The 17,197-nt window shown below is 38.0% G+C and overlaps 1 protein-coding gene across 2 annotated transcripts in view; it reads left to right on the forward strand.

Moving 5' to 3' along the window:
• CAPZA1 (capping actin protein of muscle Z-line subunit alpha 1) overlaps positions 1 to 13,717 on the forward strand; it is a 220,456-nt gene extending 206,739 nt beyond the window's left edge. For both annotated transcript variants that reach the window (XM_021690076.1, XM_021690077.1), the window contains exons 5-10: positions 636 to 842; positions 3,610 to 3,689; positions 4,277 to 4,355; positions 9,687 to 9,758; positions 12,411 to 12,473; positions 12,851 to 13,717. In XM_021690076.1, coding sequence (XP_021545751.1) covers positions 636 to 842; positions 3,610 to 3,689; positions 4,277 to 4,355; positions 9,687 to 9,758; positions 12,411 to 12,473; positions 12,851 to 12,991 — 642 coding nt within the window. In that variant the 3' untranslated portion in view covers positions 12,992 to 13,717. The remainder of the gene's footprint in view (positions 1 to 635; positions 843 to 3,609; positions 3,690 to 4,276; positions 4,356 to 9,686; positions 9,759 to 12,410; positions 12,474 to 12,850) is intronic.
• Positions 13,718 to 17,197: the final 3,480 nt, after the last annotated feature.

Genomic DNA, 17,197 nt, shown 5'->3' on the forward strand with positions numbered 1-17,197 from the left:
AATATGTAAAAAAAAGAATATAAAAGTGTACAGATAAGTTATTGTTATAGCTATGTATAAGGTATATACATTGGCAATACATTAGACAGAAACCAAGAAATGAATGGTAGGATGGGGAAATATTGTGGTTTAGAGGTGGCTTAACCATAAATGTAATATTTTTATAAGAATAAAAATGTGAGGAGCGCCTGGGTGGTGCAGTTGGTTGAACGTCCACCTCTATTTCAGCTCAGGTCGTGATCTCAGGGTTGTGAGATAAGCCCCTAGTTAGGCTCCACGCAGAGTCTGCTTGAGTGTCTCCCTCTCCCCCCCCAACCTCTCTCTCTCTTTCTCAAATAAATAAATCTTAAGAAAAAAGAATAAAAATGTGACTTGAGGAGCACCTGGCTGGCTCAGTCAATAGAGCATGCTACTCTTGATCTTGGGGTCATGGGTTCAAGCCCCACGTTGGGGGTAGAGTTTACTTAAAAAATTAAATTAAAAAAAAAAATGTGACTTTGTTAAAAAATCAATATGGAAGAGAAACTCAAGTCTGAATGAAAAGTTAACTGTCTTCAGAATTGTTATTTGTTTTGTAAAATTTGACAAGAACTGTCTTTTTACAATTACTCATATTTGTAATTATTCTTTGGAAGGTCTTAATTACAGAACATGGTGACCTGGGGAATAGCAGATTTTTAGATCCAAGAAACAAAATTTCCTTTAAGTTTGATCACTTACGGAAAGAAGCAAGTGACCCCCAGCCAGAGGACGTAGATGGAGGTCTGAAGTCTTGGAGAGAATCCTGTGACAGTGCTCTAAGGACCTATGTGAAAGATCATTATTCCAATGGCTTCTGTACTGTTAAGTATCTGCCTGCTTCATTATTAAAGAATGTTTTATTTCTTACATTTACCTTATCCTTTGGGGGCTTTGGCCAGACAAACATCACTTCTTTCTTCTTAGAGTCTCCTCTGTATTTTATTCCCTAACTCATTTTTGAAAGAGTTTGTATGAATGGAAAATTTTATATGGAAAATTCTTTTTAAAAATCCCAGTGCATAAAAATTTTAAATTTCATTGCATCCTATTTCACCTTTGTCTTATTTATTCATCAGAAATTGCCTTATACCCATCAAGAAAAGTTTTAAAACATCTTTAGACATGGGGAAAAAGTAAATTAAGATTGTCAAGACAGCTATTGCCACATTTATGACTTTTTGGTATAGGCATTTTTATAGAAAGCTACTTTTTACATAGTTTACATGTTTTCATTGGATCGTCAAAACTATTTGAACTATTTTTTTTTAATCAGGTAATTTGACTTTTTTTTTTCCTACCTCTTGATGTTAAAAAATGCTAAATTTGACTATCATGATTTTTCCTCTGTAAAATTGCAGATATGATTTTAAAATGTCTATTAGAATATTTTCAGTATGTAATGATGATGAGTTAAATGGCAATGATAGAATATCGGTTAAGAGCCCTTACTTGAAGCCATACTAACTGGTTTGAATCCTTGTCTTGCCACTTAATTAGCTATGTGATCTTGGGCAAATGAGTTAACATCTCAGTGCCTGTTTTCACTTACAAAATGGAAATAATAGTTCTTACATCATAGGATTGTTGTGAAGATTAAATGAGCTAATAATGCATATAAAATGCTTGGAAAGTGGCACAAAGAAAGCTCTGCCTAAATGTTGGATATTATTATTATTACATGTTTTTTGTTTTTTATTTTTTAAATAACGGAGAAAACCCATTATGGTGGGTAAGTACAGTTCCATTTTGCAACCCAGTATTGCAAAGGAAGACATGACACACACTCTTTTAGAAATTGACTTTGCAATCCTAAATCTATTTTCTACTTAACATTTGTTACCTATTTAAAATTTGGCACTACCTGTTCTTAATTTGGAGAGCTTCTACACCAAGTAACCCTACTTTGTCCTTTTCTCACTTGTCTTAGCTAACAGATGAGCTACAGAAAGCCATGGAATTGTTCTAACAGTGTCTACTGTACCCAAGTGTTTTATATCTTCAGAGCTGTCCTGCTTAGTAATTCTTAATGTCACCTCAATATTCCCGATGATGTTTTCTGTATAGCGTGTTCCAAACCATTCCCATTGTCCTTAGGCATCTTTCTGATCCCCCACATTTTATAAGACTGACATGAAATCTTTTTCTCTTCTTTCCACACTCAGCAGTCTTCCCTCTTCCACTGTACTTAATCTTAGGAAGAAGGATCCTTATTCTTGATTTTATATTATCCTATCTGATACATTTCTCTTTACCTAGAAATATTTTTATTTCTCCTGTCCTTAAGGAGAACAAACTCCCTCAGTCATAATAATTTCTCTAAGTCACTTCTCTTCTCTTTTTCTCTCTTGCTCCTCCTCACTCTCCTTCACTTCTTTGCTTCCCTTATCTCTCTCTGCTACATAACCACACCTGGGAGCATTCCGCTCCTACTAGTGCCACTTCTTCATTCCCTATCTACTTCTTAACCCTGTGAATTTTGGCTTCAGTCTTTACAGAATTTCTCGCTGAGGTTATTGATGGTTCCTGAATTGCCTGACTCAGTATCCTTTTCTTCATCCTTGACTTCCATATGCTATTTCACACTGAGACCAACCAGCTACTTCTAGAGATTCTCTTTTGCTTAGACTGCTCTGTCAGCACCCTTTACTCATTCTAAGTCTGTTTCTACTTCTTTTCTTCTCCCCTACCTTTGTAAATGTATGCATTCCCCATTGCTGTATTTCTCTCTCTTGAAAGCTCATAGTTATTCAATATAGGGAAAGTAAACATGAAAACATTTTGTGGACTGTAAAGCACTATTTGGTTTTTTTTGCTTTTCCTTCGTATTGCATTTCTGTTCACCTCTTCCACATTAAGGAACAGTTGGGGTTTCTAACTACTAGCTGAATTTCCCAATTTGTTAATGACACTACCATCTTTCTGGTCATCTCAGCATGCAAGTACTATGGCTCTTTCCCCTTTTTTGCCCTTCACTTGCAGTATATTGCTAGACTTGGTTATGCTTCTGCATCCTGATACCCACTGATACTACCCTGACATATTGCCTAGATTAATGCTCTGGCCTCCTAACCAACTTCAGCTTTTCCTCCATTGTATCCTGTATACCAATATTATTCTTCCAAAACAATAGTTCTGGTTATATTGTTTTGGTTCTGTCCGTTGCCTGTAGAATAATGTCCAGACTTTTTACCTTACATCTACAACTACGGGACTTAAATCTACTATCCTGGATCATCACCATTTCACTGAACAAGCCCCCAGTTTCCTGTCTGAACAGTTTACTCATCTTCCCTCTCAGTCTCTGTTTATGAGTATCTCACCTGTCTTGTAAGGCCCAGCCTAACCGGCATCTCCCTTGTACCCCTAGTCAGGAGTAGTATTTCCTTCTGCGTTCATTGTACCATGGTCTCTTGTGGAACTAAACATGTTCTGCTCTGTGTTCACATCCCATGAAGTCTTGTGAGTTATAAGTTCATCCTGCCTGATTCTTTGTCTCCCCCAAGAATTTAGTATGCTGCTTTTGTATAGTGTTTGTCACTTAGATTAAATATGTTTTCAGAGTCTAACTTTTTTTTTTTTTAACAATAGGTTTATGCTAAAACTATAGATGGGCAACAGACCATTATTGCATGTATTGAAAGCCACCAGTTTCAGCCTAAAAACTTCTGGTAAGAAAGCAGATGTTCTCTTCTATTTGTATCTAATTTATATTGGAAAGAAACCAAACCAGCAGTTGAAACTTGGTTTTTAATCTAACTAGTTTGGGATAACTTATTTGAGAGACTTCAGTTCCCCATCTGTAAAATGAGGGATTTAGATATGAACATTTAGATTCCTTTCAATTCTGAGATTTTATAATCTATCTTTTTAAAAAGTGCTCTTAATATCGAGTGAGAATAAGTGATTGATTAATAAAGTGCCTAGTTGAAAATCTGAGTTTTACTTGGGTTTGGCTAATAATATGTGATTTAATTGCAAAACTCAGCAGCCCATCCATCTGTGTGTGGAAGAGCCTCCCATGAACAGTATAGGCATGGTTTTCTATTCCAAGATTGAAAAATGAAAGTCAGAATAACTTAGAAAAGGCTTATGTTTAGGCACTTGGATATAGACTTATATTTGAGTAGACAGAGCCTTAGATATGTCAAACTGGAAATGACTTTTACCCCCGCTTCCCAAATTCTCTGCCTTAGTGGCAAATCACCTCTTTCTTGGGCTAATAGCTAACTATGCAGTCTTGTATGTGTTTTAATAGGAATGGTCGTTGGAGATCAGAGTGGAAGTTCACCATCACACCACCTACAGCCCAGGTGGTTGGAGTACTTAAGATTCAGGTGAGACCCCACATGTTAATAGGCCATGTTAAAATGTCACATCTTGAAAACAAACATGGAAGTTGGTATTTGAAGTAAGGAACAACTATATGTAGATAGATGCAAAGGAAGATGGACGGTAGTAAATAGAAATAGGAGCCTCCTTTGTGGGGAAGTAGTTAAAAAGAGCTATTCTGGATTGATAAAGGATAGTCATGTGGTATGTACTGCTTGCTTATTATTTTTCTCTTCCAAAGATAACCTAAGGTTTTTCCAGGAATTATCAAATAGCAGTTCTGGGGGCACCTGGGTGGTTCAGTCTGTTAAGCATCTGCTCCTGATCTCAGCTCAGGTCTTGATCTCAGGGTTGTGAGTTCGTTCAAGCCCTGCGTTGGGCTCCACACTGGGCATGGAGCCTACTTAAATAATAATAATAATAACAATAATTTTTTAAAATAGCAGTTCTAAGAAAGAAGAAAACAATTATTAAGTGACTAAGTAGCAGCTGCTGTAACTTACTTAGGGTCTCTTGTATATTACCTCATTTAAGTGTGTACATAGACATAAAACTTAACTCTTTGCTCTGAAAACAGCTACATGAATGGGATTATTGTTTTGTTTTTTACAGTAATAACAGAAGGTTTTAAAATCAAGTAAATAACACAGAGGAACTAGAGAGAATTGCCAAGTGTCATCATGTATGGAATATAAGTAACCAAGCTGAGCAGAGTTCTAATGCTTGTTTCAGAACAGATAAGCAGGTGAATAAGGAGCTTGTTAATTCATTGGATGCCTATCTGGTTCAAAGTCTTCTGATATCCTAGCAGAGATTTGACTTTCAAATTGAGGGTGATTTAATTCTTAAGCCCAGCTAACTCTCAGGTCATATTAAAAGTTAATGATAACTGAGAAAATCAGTATTTAATCGTACCTCTATTATATTGCGTTAAGTCTTGCTTTTATAACAATTAGCAAGAGCTGCCTTTTAAAACGGTATAATTTAATCAGAGCCTATGTGGTAGATATCATCTGTACCCACTCTTTTCAGGATAGCTCCCTGCTACAAGTAACAGCAGCTTTCTTCCTGGGAGCTTTTCCTAGCCACAGGAGCATGCCCAACTCAGATGAGGCAAGCTAGAAATGTTAAGTTCACAGCTCTGGAGCAATCTGTAGTGACATACAAGAGTTGGTAGATAAATATGTCAGCTTCCTCACCTGTTAGGTCGGACAACTCTGAAGCATGTTCTGCTAAGTCTTCCAGAGTCCAGGGCCCAGCTATAACCTGTTCATTAATGCACCTATAACACTTCCTTCCCTTCTGTGTCTCAGTAACACAGTCCTTACTAGTCCTTCCTGAGATTACCTCCCAAATTACTTCCTCTCAAATCTTTGTCTAGGGGTATGCTTCTAGGGGAGCCCAACCTAAGACAACATATGTATTATTCTATTTCTGTTTAACCGTATATATGAGTAGCCTAATGCTTTAGATCTCTCGTAACTGTGACATTAGCATTAACTGAGCAGCTTACTATAAATTTATGTAACTTTATTTTCTTCTAGAAGGAAATAGTTGGCTTGTGTTTCAACTTTGCGAATGCAAACCTATAAATTAAGTGTACATATCATAAAGGGTGATAGTTTCTGGTAAGACTTCAAATAGGGGTCAGTACCCAGACCTTATTTACACCTTCTAACCAGATTGGCTCACCACACCTTGGGGAAAAGCTTGCTTCATATACATATCTTAAAAATCAGAGTGAGAATTACTTGGAAAAGTCACTAAGATATTTAGCCCTTTGGTTATTCTATAGGCAAAAGGGTAGTTCTGGGAAGTCAACAGTTTCTGAGGATTTATGTTGATGATAGTCATGTTGAAATTTTTATTAGCAGATGAGACCTAGAAAGGTTTTATTGCTTTTGGCAACTTTGAAGCTGGGGAGATCCTGGCCAAGGATCTCATTGAGGATATCTGATGTCATTGTCCTCCCAGCCCTTGGACTCCTCCCCCTAAGCACCTCAGTAAAATGGTTTGTTCCCTTCCCTGCCCAAAAAAGAAAAAGTTTCGTTTTACAACAGGGTTTGCAGCACCCGGCTGGTTCTTGATCTCGGAGTTGTAAGTTCAAGCACTGTGCTGGGTATAGAGATTACTTAAAAATAAAATCTTTAAAAAATTTTTAAAAATTAAAAAAAAAGAAACCCTCAGAGTTTAAGCTTAATTTGTCATTGGTGTATTAGATAATGAAGTCAATATTTTTAGATTTTCAACTGAGTTTATAAACAGCAAGCCTTAGCGGCCTTATTCTATATTCCTGTTCATGTTCTAGTTCTTAAGACACATGATAGAAGTTCAAACCAGTTGCATAGTCCTTATTCTTGGACAAAAAAAGATGTGCCCTGCTTTCAGATGGGTTCTGAGACACCTGTCTCAAATATGTAAGTCCTTGTTTCTTCTCTGGACAGAGCTCCATTTTTTTAAATATCCCTTGTCCTGTTTGTACTCAGTCCTCTTCCTAGTGTTCTTTTCAGCCTCTGGACTTTCAGTTTCTTAGTTAAAAAATGATCAAACAAAACTAGTGTCTGGGTGTGACCCACCTGTATTTTGAACATCCTTGTCCTTGTAACATAGGCAGGCCAGATCTGAAGACTCAGAGGGGGCCCCATAGGACCAGCCAGGAAGGTCCTTGGTTTTGCATAGCATAGGAATGAAACTCAAGCCAAGAGGAAGTGAGAGCAGAGTTTATTGAATAGTGTAAGTGATAGAGGATAGCAGATGGAGTGTCTGGGAGACTCAGAAAAGGAAAAGTGAGTCTCCCCATCACTTGGTGTTAGGGATTTATACTGGAAAGGGATCCAGGGTACATGTTCCTTCAGGAATTCAGGATAGGTTCCAATTAAAGGTGAGTGCCAGGTGAACAATAGGTGTATTCCATAAATCACCGAAGGTAGGGTGTATTAATGCCAGTGTCAACCAAGGTTTGTTCAAAGCTAATGTCCTAGAATGTGCTTGGGATCCATTTCTTCTTAGATGTTATCAGGTGTTTGGGAGCCTAGGATGAAACTTAGAAAATGATTAACTTTCTTGTGTCCCCTTGGAGTGGGAACATAACTTCTTTGGTTTACTCAGATGCAAAGTATGAAAACATGAGTAAATAGGACTTAGCAGAGAAACAGCAGAAAAAGGGCCTTTCTAGAATGGAGTCCATTCGGCTTCCCTATCTCACTTGTCTGTTGGAATTTTAACCTTTATATGTCATCATTACTTAGCCCAGGCTTTTTTGCCCAGATCTTTTCTGTTCTGATATCTTGCATGTAGGTATTAGGCATTTATCAACTCCCTGCTTTTCCAGTGTATTCTTAAATTGTCTTTTTCTCTTTAAACTCCTTTAGAAAGCCAAAAGATGAAATTTAAGTGTTTGGAGAAGGTATGGAAAGTCTAGTTTGTGTTGCGCATCTGGACAGAGCCAGCTATTTTTGTCCCCTTAAACAAGGCTCTGTAGTGGATTCATATTGCCCAGGGAAGTGCTTTTCTTGCTAATAGGATAGTGGTTTCTGCCTAGATGAAGGCTTGGCTGTTTTAATCCCCTTCTAATGATATCTTAGAAGACTGTCCCTAATGAGACACGTTACTTCTACCTGGATCAGGGAATTTCTAATTTTGTGACAGAACTTAACAGTGGGAGGTATTATGCATGTTGGACATGGTTTTAGTTCTGGAATTTGACCTAATTCATGTTCTAGCTCCTCTTCCTACTCGGTATGTGAACATGGATAAGTTATTAAACTGCCTCAAGCCTCAGTTTCCTTATCTGTAAAATAGGAATAACAGGGATGCCTGGGTGGCTCAGTCAGTTAAGCATCTGCCTTCAGCCCAGGTCATGATCTCACGGTCCTGGGATCAAACCTGGTGTCAGGCTCCTTGCTCAGCAGGGAGCCTGCTTCTCCCTTTCCCTCTGCCTGCCAACCCCCCCATCTCCCGCTTGTGCTCTCTCTGTCAAATAAATAAAATCTTTAAAAAAAAATAAAAATAGGAATAACAATGGTCCCTGTTTCAGAGTTTTTGTAAAGATTGAATGAGATAATATAAGTAACAACTAAAATGTTTGGCATAGTGTTTAACATATAGTAAGGACTCAATAGCTGTAGTAGTGCAGGTATAGTTCTTTTTTTCTGCTTTATCTCTACAAACATTCCTTTTTGTCCAAATGTCTCCTGGTAGCCTGGACTAGATGAAGGAAACGGGCAGTACCTAGACTACTATTCTAGCATTATGCCCCAGTTTCACTCCTTCCACGTGATTTTCTTCATAACACAAGTCTAATCTTTCTAAAACATTCCCTTTCCCTGAGTCCCATCACCTTTAATAGGATAGAGTCTGAATTCTTAACGTGGTTTATAAGGCAGTTTGCTTTTCACAGTCTGTCTCCAGCTTACATCAGAGCACTGTCTCCTGCCACACTACCCTCCACACATACTCATCTGCAGTGAGTTCTTTATTCTTCCCTAAACTAAACCATTCTCTTGTACTTTTTTTATCCCCTTGCTAGATGTCCTTCTCTACTTGTCCATTTAGGTGACAACTCCTATTTGCAAGACCCTGTTCAAATGCACATAACAAAAGGATACTCATCCTATTTTATATGGCCAGTTTGTAGCCATGTTAAGGTGACTGAACCTATCTTGTAAGTTGCCAAAACTTTCTGATATGTCGTTGGTTAGTCTGTCTCTTGTGTATGCCTCCTTGCTAATTGGTCTCATAATTGTAGCACCCCACTTTACCATACATCCTCAGAACTGCTTTTGTCTTGCTTTTTTGTAGTCTGATTTACCAGTAGCATATTTTTTTCAATTTGTCTTTAACTGTCAATTAAGTTTTTCCTGCACTCGGTCAGATCTACTTACCAATATTGATGATTGTATATGTGGAGAGATGTGTAAGGGATTAGGATCCATTAAAATTCCTTGGTTTTCACAGAGAAAAACTAATGTTAGATTTTATTTTAATTATTTTAATACTCTTAAGAGTGGAATCTTATTTAAGGTCTTTGTATTCACAATACTAGCACAGTGCCTGGAATGCAATAACACATAATAAATATTTGTTGAACTTAATTAATAATCAGTTTCCCCTGCTAAGAAAAGTGAGAATTCTTAAAAATTTAAAGTATTCTGTGAATTTTAACCACCATTGTAAGTTACAGTTGGTCATATTAATATTTTGTTCAGAGTTGGTAAAGATTGGAGATGGCTTTAAAAAAAAAAAGATTGGGCATGGCTTTAGGCATGGATTTGTACCTTAGCAATAGGTTTCTGTATGAACTACACATAAACTTGCTCAACCATTGTCTCACACAGGTTCACTATTATGAAGATGGCAATGTTCAGTTGGTTAGTCATAAAGATGTACAGGATTCAGTAACTGTTTCGGTGAGTGTGGAATACTTAATATCTGTCTCACTTGTGCCTCAGTTTTCTTTAAAAAGTTGATTTTGATCCTGAGTACTGATTCTGCCACTAGAAATTCAGTTTGTTTTCAGTGCTTTGTTTTTGGCAGCTTATAAAAGTATGCAATCAACCCACTATATTAGTTCACAGTCTTTGACTAAATATAAGAAGTAATTTTTTTTTTAAAGATTTTATTTATTTATTTGAGAGAGAGAGAATGAGAGAGAGAGAGAGCATGAGAGGGGGGAGGGTCAGAGGGAGAAGCAGACCCCCGCCGAGCAGGGAGCCCGATGCGGGACTCGATCCTGAGACTCCAGGATCATGACCTGAGCCGAAGGCAGTCGCCCAACCAACTGAGCCACCCAGGCGCCCAAATATAAGAAGTAATTATGAAATATAACATAATGTAACATAACAATATAATGACAAATATTGATAATGGCTTTAGAGAATCCACACTTCTTTCTCTTTCTCAGTTGTGAGATTTGCTCAAGGATAGCAATATCTTTAGTCAATAAATACCAGGAAGAAGGAAAGTTTGCCAGCAAATCCTGTAGGGCTACATTCGTATCACTAGAGAAGCTGAACATTTTTAGAAATATTCAATTAAAAAGTATTGTGTTCTATACCTGGAAAGAAGGGACATAATTTTTTTTTGCATTCTCAGTACTTCTTTGTATCCTAGAAGTTATTGAGCACCTTCAAATAGCTTTTGTTTGGGGCACCTGGCTGGCTTGGTCGGTGGAGCATGTGACTCTTGATCTCAGGGTTGTGAGTTCGAGCCCCATATTGAGTGTAGATCTTACATTAAAAAAAAAAATCTTAAAAATCTTAAAAAAAAAATTGGTCCTGGGATCAAGCCCTGCATTGGGCTCCCTGCATCGGGCTCCTTGCAGAGCCTGCTTCTCCCTCTCCCTCTGCTGCTCCCTCTGCTTGTGCTTTCTCTCTCTCTCTCCCAAATAAATAAATAAAATCTTTAAAAAATAAATAAATAAAACTTTTTAAAAAATTAAAGGGATACTTGGGTGGCTCAGTTGGTTAAGCATCCAACTCCTTATTTCGGCTCAGGTCGTGAACTCGGGGTTGTGGGATCAAGCCTCACATTAGGTTCTGCACTCCGCAAAGAGTCTGCTTGAGGCGCATGCACTCTCTCTCTAAATAAATAAATAAATCTTTAAAAAATAAAATAAAAAATAATTTTAAAAATAAAAACAAAAAAAAACAAATAGCTTTTATCTGTCAATATATACCTTATTAGAAATTAAAACTGAGAAATGTTAAATATTTATTAATCTAAAAATATAATAACAGGGACACCTGGGTGGCTCAGTCAGTTAAGCGTCTGCCTTCAGCTCAGGTCATGATCCCAGGGTCCTGGGATCAAGTCCCACATCGGGCTCCTTTCTCAGCAGGGAGCCTGCTTCTCCCTCTCCCACTGCTGCTCCCCCTGCTTGTGCTCTCTCTGACAAATAAATAAAATCTTAAAAAAAAATTACAATAAGAAATCCATTACTTGTTAACCTAAATAACATTTTCATGAAAAACAACTATATTTTCCAAACCAACAAAAAAAAGAAAAATAGTGCAAAGAATGGCATTGATTTACATTTTTACGAATGGCATAGTGTCTGACTTAATAAAAGACAACTGGATTCTCATATGTGCCCACACATTCCATTAGCCATCAGAGTGATAAAGCCATCACACATCATGTAGCTTCTGGGACCTGCATTATGCACACTTGAGAGGGGAAGTGGAAAAGCAAGTGATTTGTCTTAGTGTTGCTGTGAAAACAAAAGATGGTTTTGACTGAAAGAATTTGGGGACTGCTGCTCTAGGCAGAAAAATCTTACCTTTTACCTTTAATTCTGTTCTACTTAATGATGAAAGGAAGAGAGAATGAAAAATGAACCAAAGTGAAAAGGATACGTTAATATTGTACCCGCATCATGTAAAGCAAAATGTGGTTGGTTGAACATCATAAGTAGCAAATAGAGGAGTATATGAGTTTAACATATATGGCTAATATTGGTGAGGGCGTTGTTTATATCATCTTAAACCAGAGATATTTACAAGGCATAAAAATTTCAAGACATTTGGGGCGCCTGGGTGGCTCAGTCGGTTAAGCGGCTGTCTTCGGCTCAGGTCATGATCCCAGGGTCCAGGGATCGAGCCCCACATTGGGCTCCCTGCTCTGCGGGAAGCCTGCTTCTCCCTCTGCCTCTGCCACTCCCCCTGCTTGTGTGTGCTCTCTCTCGCTCTCTGATAAATAAATAAAATCTTTAAAAAAAAAAAATTAAAAAAAATTTCAAGACATTTGGGCATACTGTGGTAGATTGGAAAGAGCATGGGGTCTTTTTTCAGACCCTGTCTTTATCTTTCAAGAGCTGTATAATTTTGGTCTAGTCACTTACAAGGATTCTGTTTTCTCATCTGCAAAATGAAGGTGATGCTAATAACATCTACTTCACAGGGTAGTGGTGAGAATCAAAGAAGGTAACGTGCATGGGAGCACTTGACAAACTATAAATTGTTCTTCAAATCTTAAGATTTCTTTAAGATGGTCTTTTCAATATCTTTTTATTGACTGCTTATACTTAAAAAAAATTCCTATTTCCCCTCTTCCTCCATTAGAATGAAGTCCAAACTGCCAAGGAGTTTATTAAAATCATAGAGCATGCAGAAAATGAGTATCAGGTAAGAAGACTTGGAACTAATTTTTCTAGATCTTTAGTACCTTATTATTTTGCTGCTAACACATTTTGTTAGACTTCTCCTTTTAACATAAATATCGGTGTTGTTCAGTGTAAGTATGGAGACTACAGACCTTGCAACCTGGCATTGTGCTTACAGTCAAGGTTTCAACATTGGAAGGGATTATAGCCCTAGTTTTAGAAATAATGTAAGTGGGCTTCTTAACTCGCTTCAGAGATGGGAGAGGAGCTTACTAGGAATATTACATACCGTCTGTTCTTCATAGAAGACTCAAGCATGTCCTTTGACTACAGAGTTACTTTCCTAATCACAACCATCCATTTCCGTTCAAGCAACTTATCTTCAATTATCTATTGCAGACAGCAATTAGTGAAAACTATCAAACAATGTCAGACACCACATTCAAGGCCTTGCGCCGGCAGCTTCCGGTTACCCGCACCAAAATCGACTGGAACAAGATACTCAGCTACAAGATTGGCAAAGAAATGCAGAATGCTTAAAGGCTGAATGTAGGATTCTTCAGTATGTGGAAAGAAAGGATTCAACATGCGGTCATATGATAAATAAGTGATTTATAAACGAGAGTGATATTTTGCTAGGGCTTTCAGAGCTAACAGGTTTTCTAGCCTCATGGAATACTGTTGAACCTATAGCATCGTCTTGATTCTTTTATGTTCTCTGCCTTGTAATTTTCTGTTTTCACTATATCTACTTGTAAATTTTTTTTTTTTTTAATTCTGCCACATTTAATGATGGAGAGAGAGAGAGATCTATCCTGGAGTCATTTTACTGTTTAGAAAATTTTCCTAGCCATGAAGCCCTGTTACTGATATAGACAGGTAATATGCTCAGTACTTTTCTACCCCTGTCCTTCAAAGCACTTCTGGTACTTCAGTGGTTTTTACTGATCTACCAACAGCTAAAGAGGCTGTGCTACAAACTAGCTGAGTGGAAGACACATTCATCCTTCTCCCTCCAACTGCTTTGATCATCATTTATAGCATCTCATAACTGTAGTTTTCAAAAGTTTGGATTGGGCTTTTCAGGTCCTTTTGTGGGGGCAAAGGAAGTTTTCTGGAAATTCCATTATAGTCAGCTTCTCTGGGGAAGTTGTTTTTAAATCCAAAGACTTGAACCACATTCCCTGCACACGAACGTGTTTGCTTTTTTTCTTTTCCCTCATTGTCTCCTTCCCATCTAGTACCATTATAGTTACAAACATCTGCATTTTTCAAGTTTTATACTCTACTACATCCCTAGTATGTCAGCAGTTCTTGAATAATAAAAAATAATAATAAATGGGTAAAACCCTTCTAAAAATGCAGATGTTGAAGGAATAATAGGTATCTTGTGCTTTAATACTCTGTGGCAGGATTGTACTATAAGCAGATGAATCAAACAACTATGTAAATCACAAACAAAAACTAAAAATGAACCAAAGTGAAAAGGATACATTCCAGGCAGTATCTTTCTATTGTAACCTGTTATTTAAGGGAATACTAGTGATTTGTTCTAAATAGGATGTAAAACTTGTTCCAAATTACTCTTCCTCAGTCCTGCCTGCCAAGAAAATGTAACTGTGATATAGCAACCCTTCCCAGGTATATTGGCAGGTATATGTGTGATCTCAGAATACACAGGTGACATAGATATGATATGACAACTGGTAATGGTGGATTCATTTACATTGTTTACACTTCTATGACCAGGCCTTAAGGGAAGGTCAGTTTTTAAAAAACCAAGTAGTGTCTTCCTACCTATCTCCAAATAAATGTCAAAAAAGAAGGGTGTTTGTGCTTCAGCTTTGTTTTTGCTCAGTAATACAGTCAAGCAAGTTTGTTTCCAAGTGACCTGTTGAGCTGTGTAAGCATTTTTGTTTATTTCAAATAAAATATATTTGTATTATGTGTCATTCATACTATCCATTCATATCACACTATCCTCTGTATCAGGTAGTCCAATAGAAATATACCTGTTTTGTTCTTAAATTGTCTGAGTCTCTCCTTTTCAATCCATCTCTTCAGTTTTTGTTCTCAAGGTAAGATAGAACTGTGTTTGGTCTTATTTGATGAGAATGTTCAGGGTTTCCGAAATTGGTTCCTACCTATTACATATTCAGCGATTATCCAAAGACTTGGAAAGAACAGTTTTTTGTTGTGTTTTTTTTTTTTTTTTGAGCATTGTCTCTATGGATAATACTGCTCTTCGCCCAGAGGCTACGGATGGTTCACAGGTTTTTTGGGTTTTTTTCTTTTAAGATTTTATTTTTAAGTAATCTCTACTCCCAACATGGGCTCAAACTCAAAACCCCAAGATCAGGAGTTGCATGCTCTACCAACTGAGCCCGCCAGGTGCCCCAAAGTTTTTTTGTTTTCCATTTCTAGTTATCTTCTCTGTCATTGAGAAAGCAAGGCCCAAGTATGGTTGTAGTCACTAGGCAGGAAGTAGAAATGAAAGAATCCCTAACCTTGGGTGATATTTCACATTGACTTAACTCTAAATGCAGCTTCCCTTCCGTGCAAATTGGACTTCGCTACAGACATGAAAGGTTTTTATCCTGGTTCCTAAGAGAGAACCCGAGGAGTTGCAGTGATTCCATCTTAGATTCCATCTAAGGCCAGTTCAAATTCCCACCTTTTGCGGGGAACGTTTGTTGTACTACACTCTGTACTTGTAGTGCAAACACATTCGAATGTTCTTGCCTTTAACTTAATAACTCCATCGGCCTGTCCCCAGCCTATCCCATCCATTTCCCTAGCCCGTGCAGACTTTTGTAAAAACTCTTAATCTCTTGGCCATCTGAAGCCCTTGGTTACTTGTATAATTGGGAGGAAGTCAGCCCTTCTTGCCAAGTCCTGCAGAGTCCTGACTCCCTTAACCTCCTTCAGCAGAATATTTGCTTGAATTGTGTTCATTTTATCGTGCACTGCTGCAATCAGCCTGTGGGATCCTAGGGCAAAGGTTTCTCAGCCAGATGGAAAGCAGTTTTCTGTGAGGCCTCACTCCTATATTTGGATTTGAAATTACACTGCTGAAAACTATTTGTTTCATTTGAGCCTGGGTGGTTGTGCTGTTAGTCGCCTAGTTTCCAGTGCCTATTCTCTTTTATAATCTAGAACTTTGATGCTGGACCCATCTGGGTTAGGGAGATGCTTGGCAAACCTTGGCACATTTTCTCCAAACTCACAAAAAACTGATACATATCTGAATGTCCATTTATAATTTTACAATCTTATATAAAACTACCAAGGTGCCTGCTGCTTGGGAAATCAAAGAAAGGAGGATTGGTAAATACAGAACAAAACTGGATGGTCTCATAAGACAAGTTGAGCTAGCTAAAATTCTCCCTTGAACAGAGTATGTATAAAAAGACAGTAGATCTTAGCTCTCTGAGGGCAGAAATCTTAGCTCTCTGAGGGCAGAAACCAATCTCATACCTCTTCAAATCCAGTGTATCAAAGAGCACTATTACACATATGAATATACTGTTGATTCTCCTTATTCATAGTAAGTGTAAAGTCAGCAAACACTGAGTTGGCAAATACTAAACACTGCTCGTAGGGGAATACAGGATTAGGTTCCTGGGAACTTCTGGCCACAACATTGTCAACAGATCAATACATGATCTTGTTTTATATGTGTTTCTATTTAAATCACCTTATTTAATACACATTGTTTATTCATTAACATTGAACTCCCAGTCAACAGCAATATAACTCATGCCTGAACAAAGCTTATCTAAAAGGAATTTTCTCTGTAAGGCCTATCACAGCATTGTGCTTAGGAACCCCAGACAGCACTGCAGCACCACACAGGCGTGGGGGCCATTTTAAGCAAGGAGATCACCAACAAAAAGGACAAACATGCAAAAAACGTGACCACGAAAAGGACGTCTGTTTATAATAGGAGCTGGAACAAGAAGGCAGAACATTACCTTGTTCCATTTCAGCTAGGAACACGTACACCGGGCGACTTGAATTTGTTTTGCCGCTCTCTGCACATGTCCACGAATGACTACAAAGGTACCACAAGTACCGATTTGGGGGTGATGAATAAACTTAAGGGAGTAGGTGAACTTGCAAAGACACAACCTGCAAATAATGAGGATCAGCTGTACCTGCCACAGCCTCTCACCAATGTCAGCATTCAGTTGAAGGGCCACTTACAGCTGCCTTAAGGACTACAGTCTAGTTGGAATACCTGAACCGAGAGAACATTCAAAGCTGAATTGTAGAACCCAAGTAACTATGAGGTAATGAGAAGTAATGAAGAAAACACAGAGCTTTTAATATTCTCCAAAGTAGTTCTCTTGGGAGGCTATATGGGTTTATCCTAGTAGTGTCGCTGGCCATGGTTAACTTCCAGATTCCCTTCAGTGTTACTTGAACCCATACTAAAATCAACCACTTTAAAGTCAGACTCTTGCAAGTGCAGCTGGATTTGGGGAAGGTTTCGAGAAGTGAGACCTAAGCTGGATGTCAAAGGTGGGAAGGAAGACCATTCTAGACATCTAGACAGCCGTGTGAAAATAATTACAACACGTGAAGTGTATTTTTCTAGATGAAACTGGTTTAGAGAGGTTTCCTTATAACCACAGCCACTCACATCACATTTTTACTCAAGTTGGTACTGCACTATCCCTGTTTGCATGTTCTGACAACATCTAGGAGATGGGCCTAACCAGGGAGGAAGGGTGCGTTAGGTAT

Source organism: Neomonachus schauinslandi, chromosome 4 (genome assembly GCF_002201575.2).
Source record: "Neomonachus schauinslandi chromosome 4, ASM220157v2, whole genome shotgun sequence".
Classification (NCBI taxonomy): domain Eukaryota; kingdom Metazoa; phylum Chordata; class Mammalia; order Carnivora; family Phocidae; genus Neomonachus; species Neomonachus schauinslandi.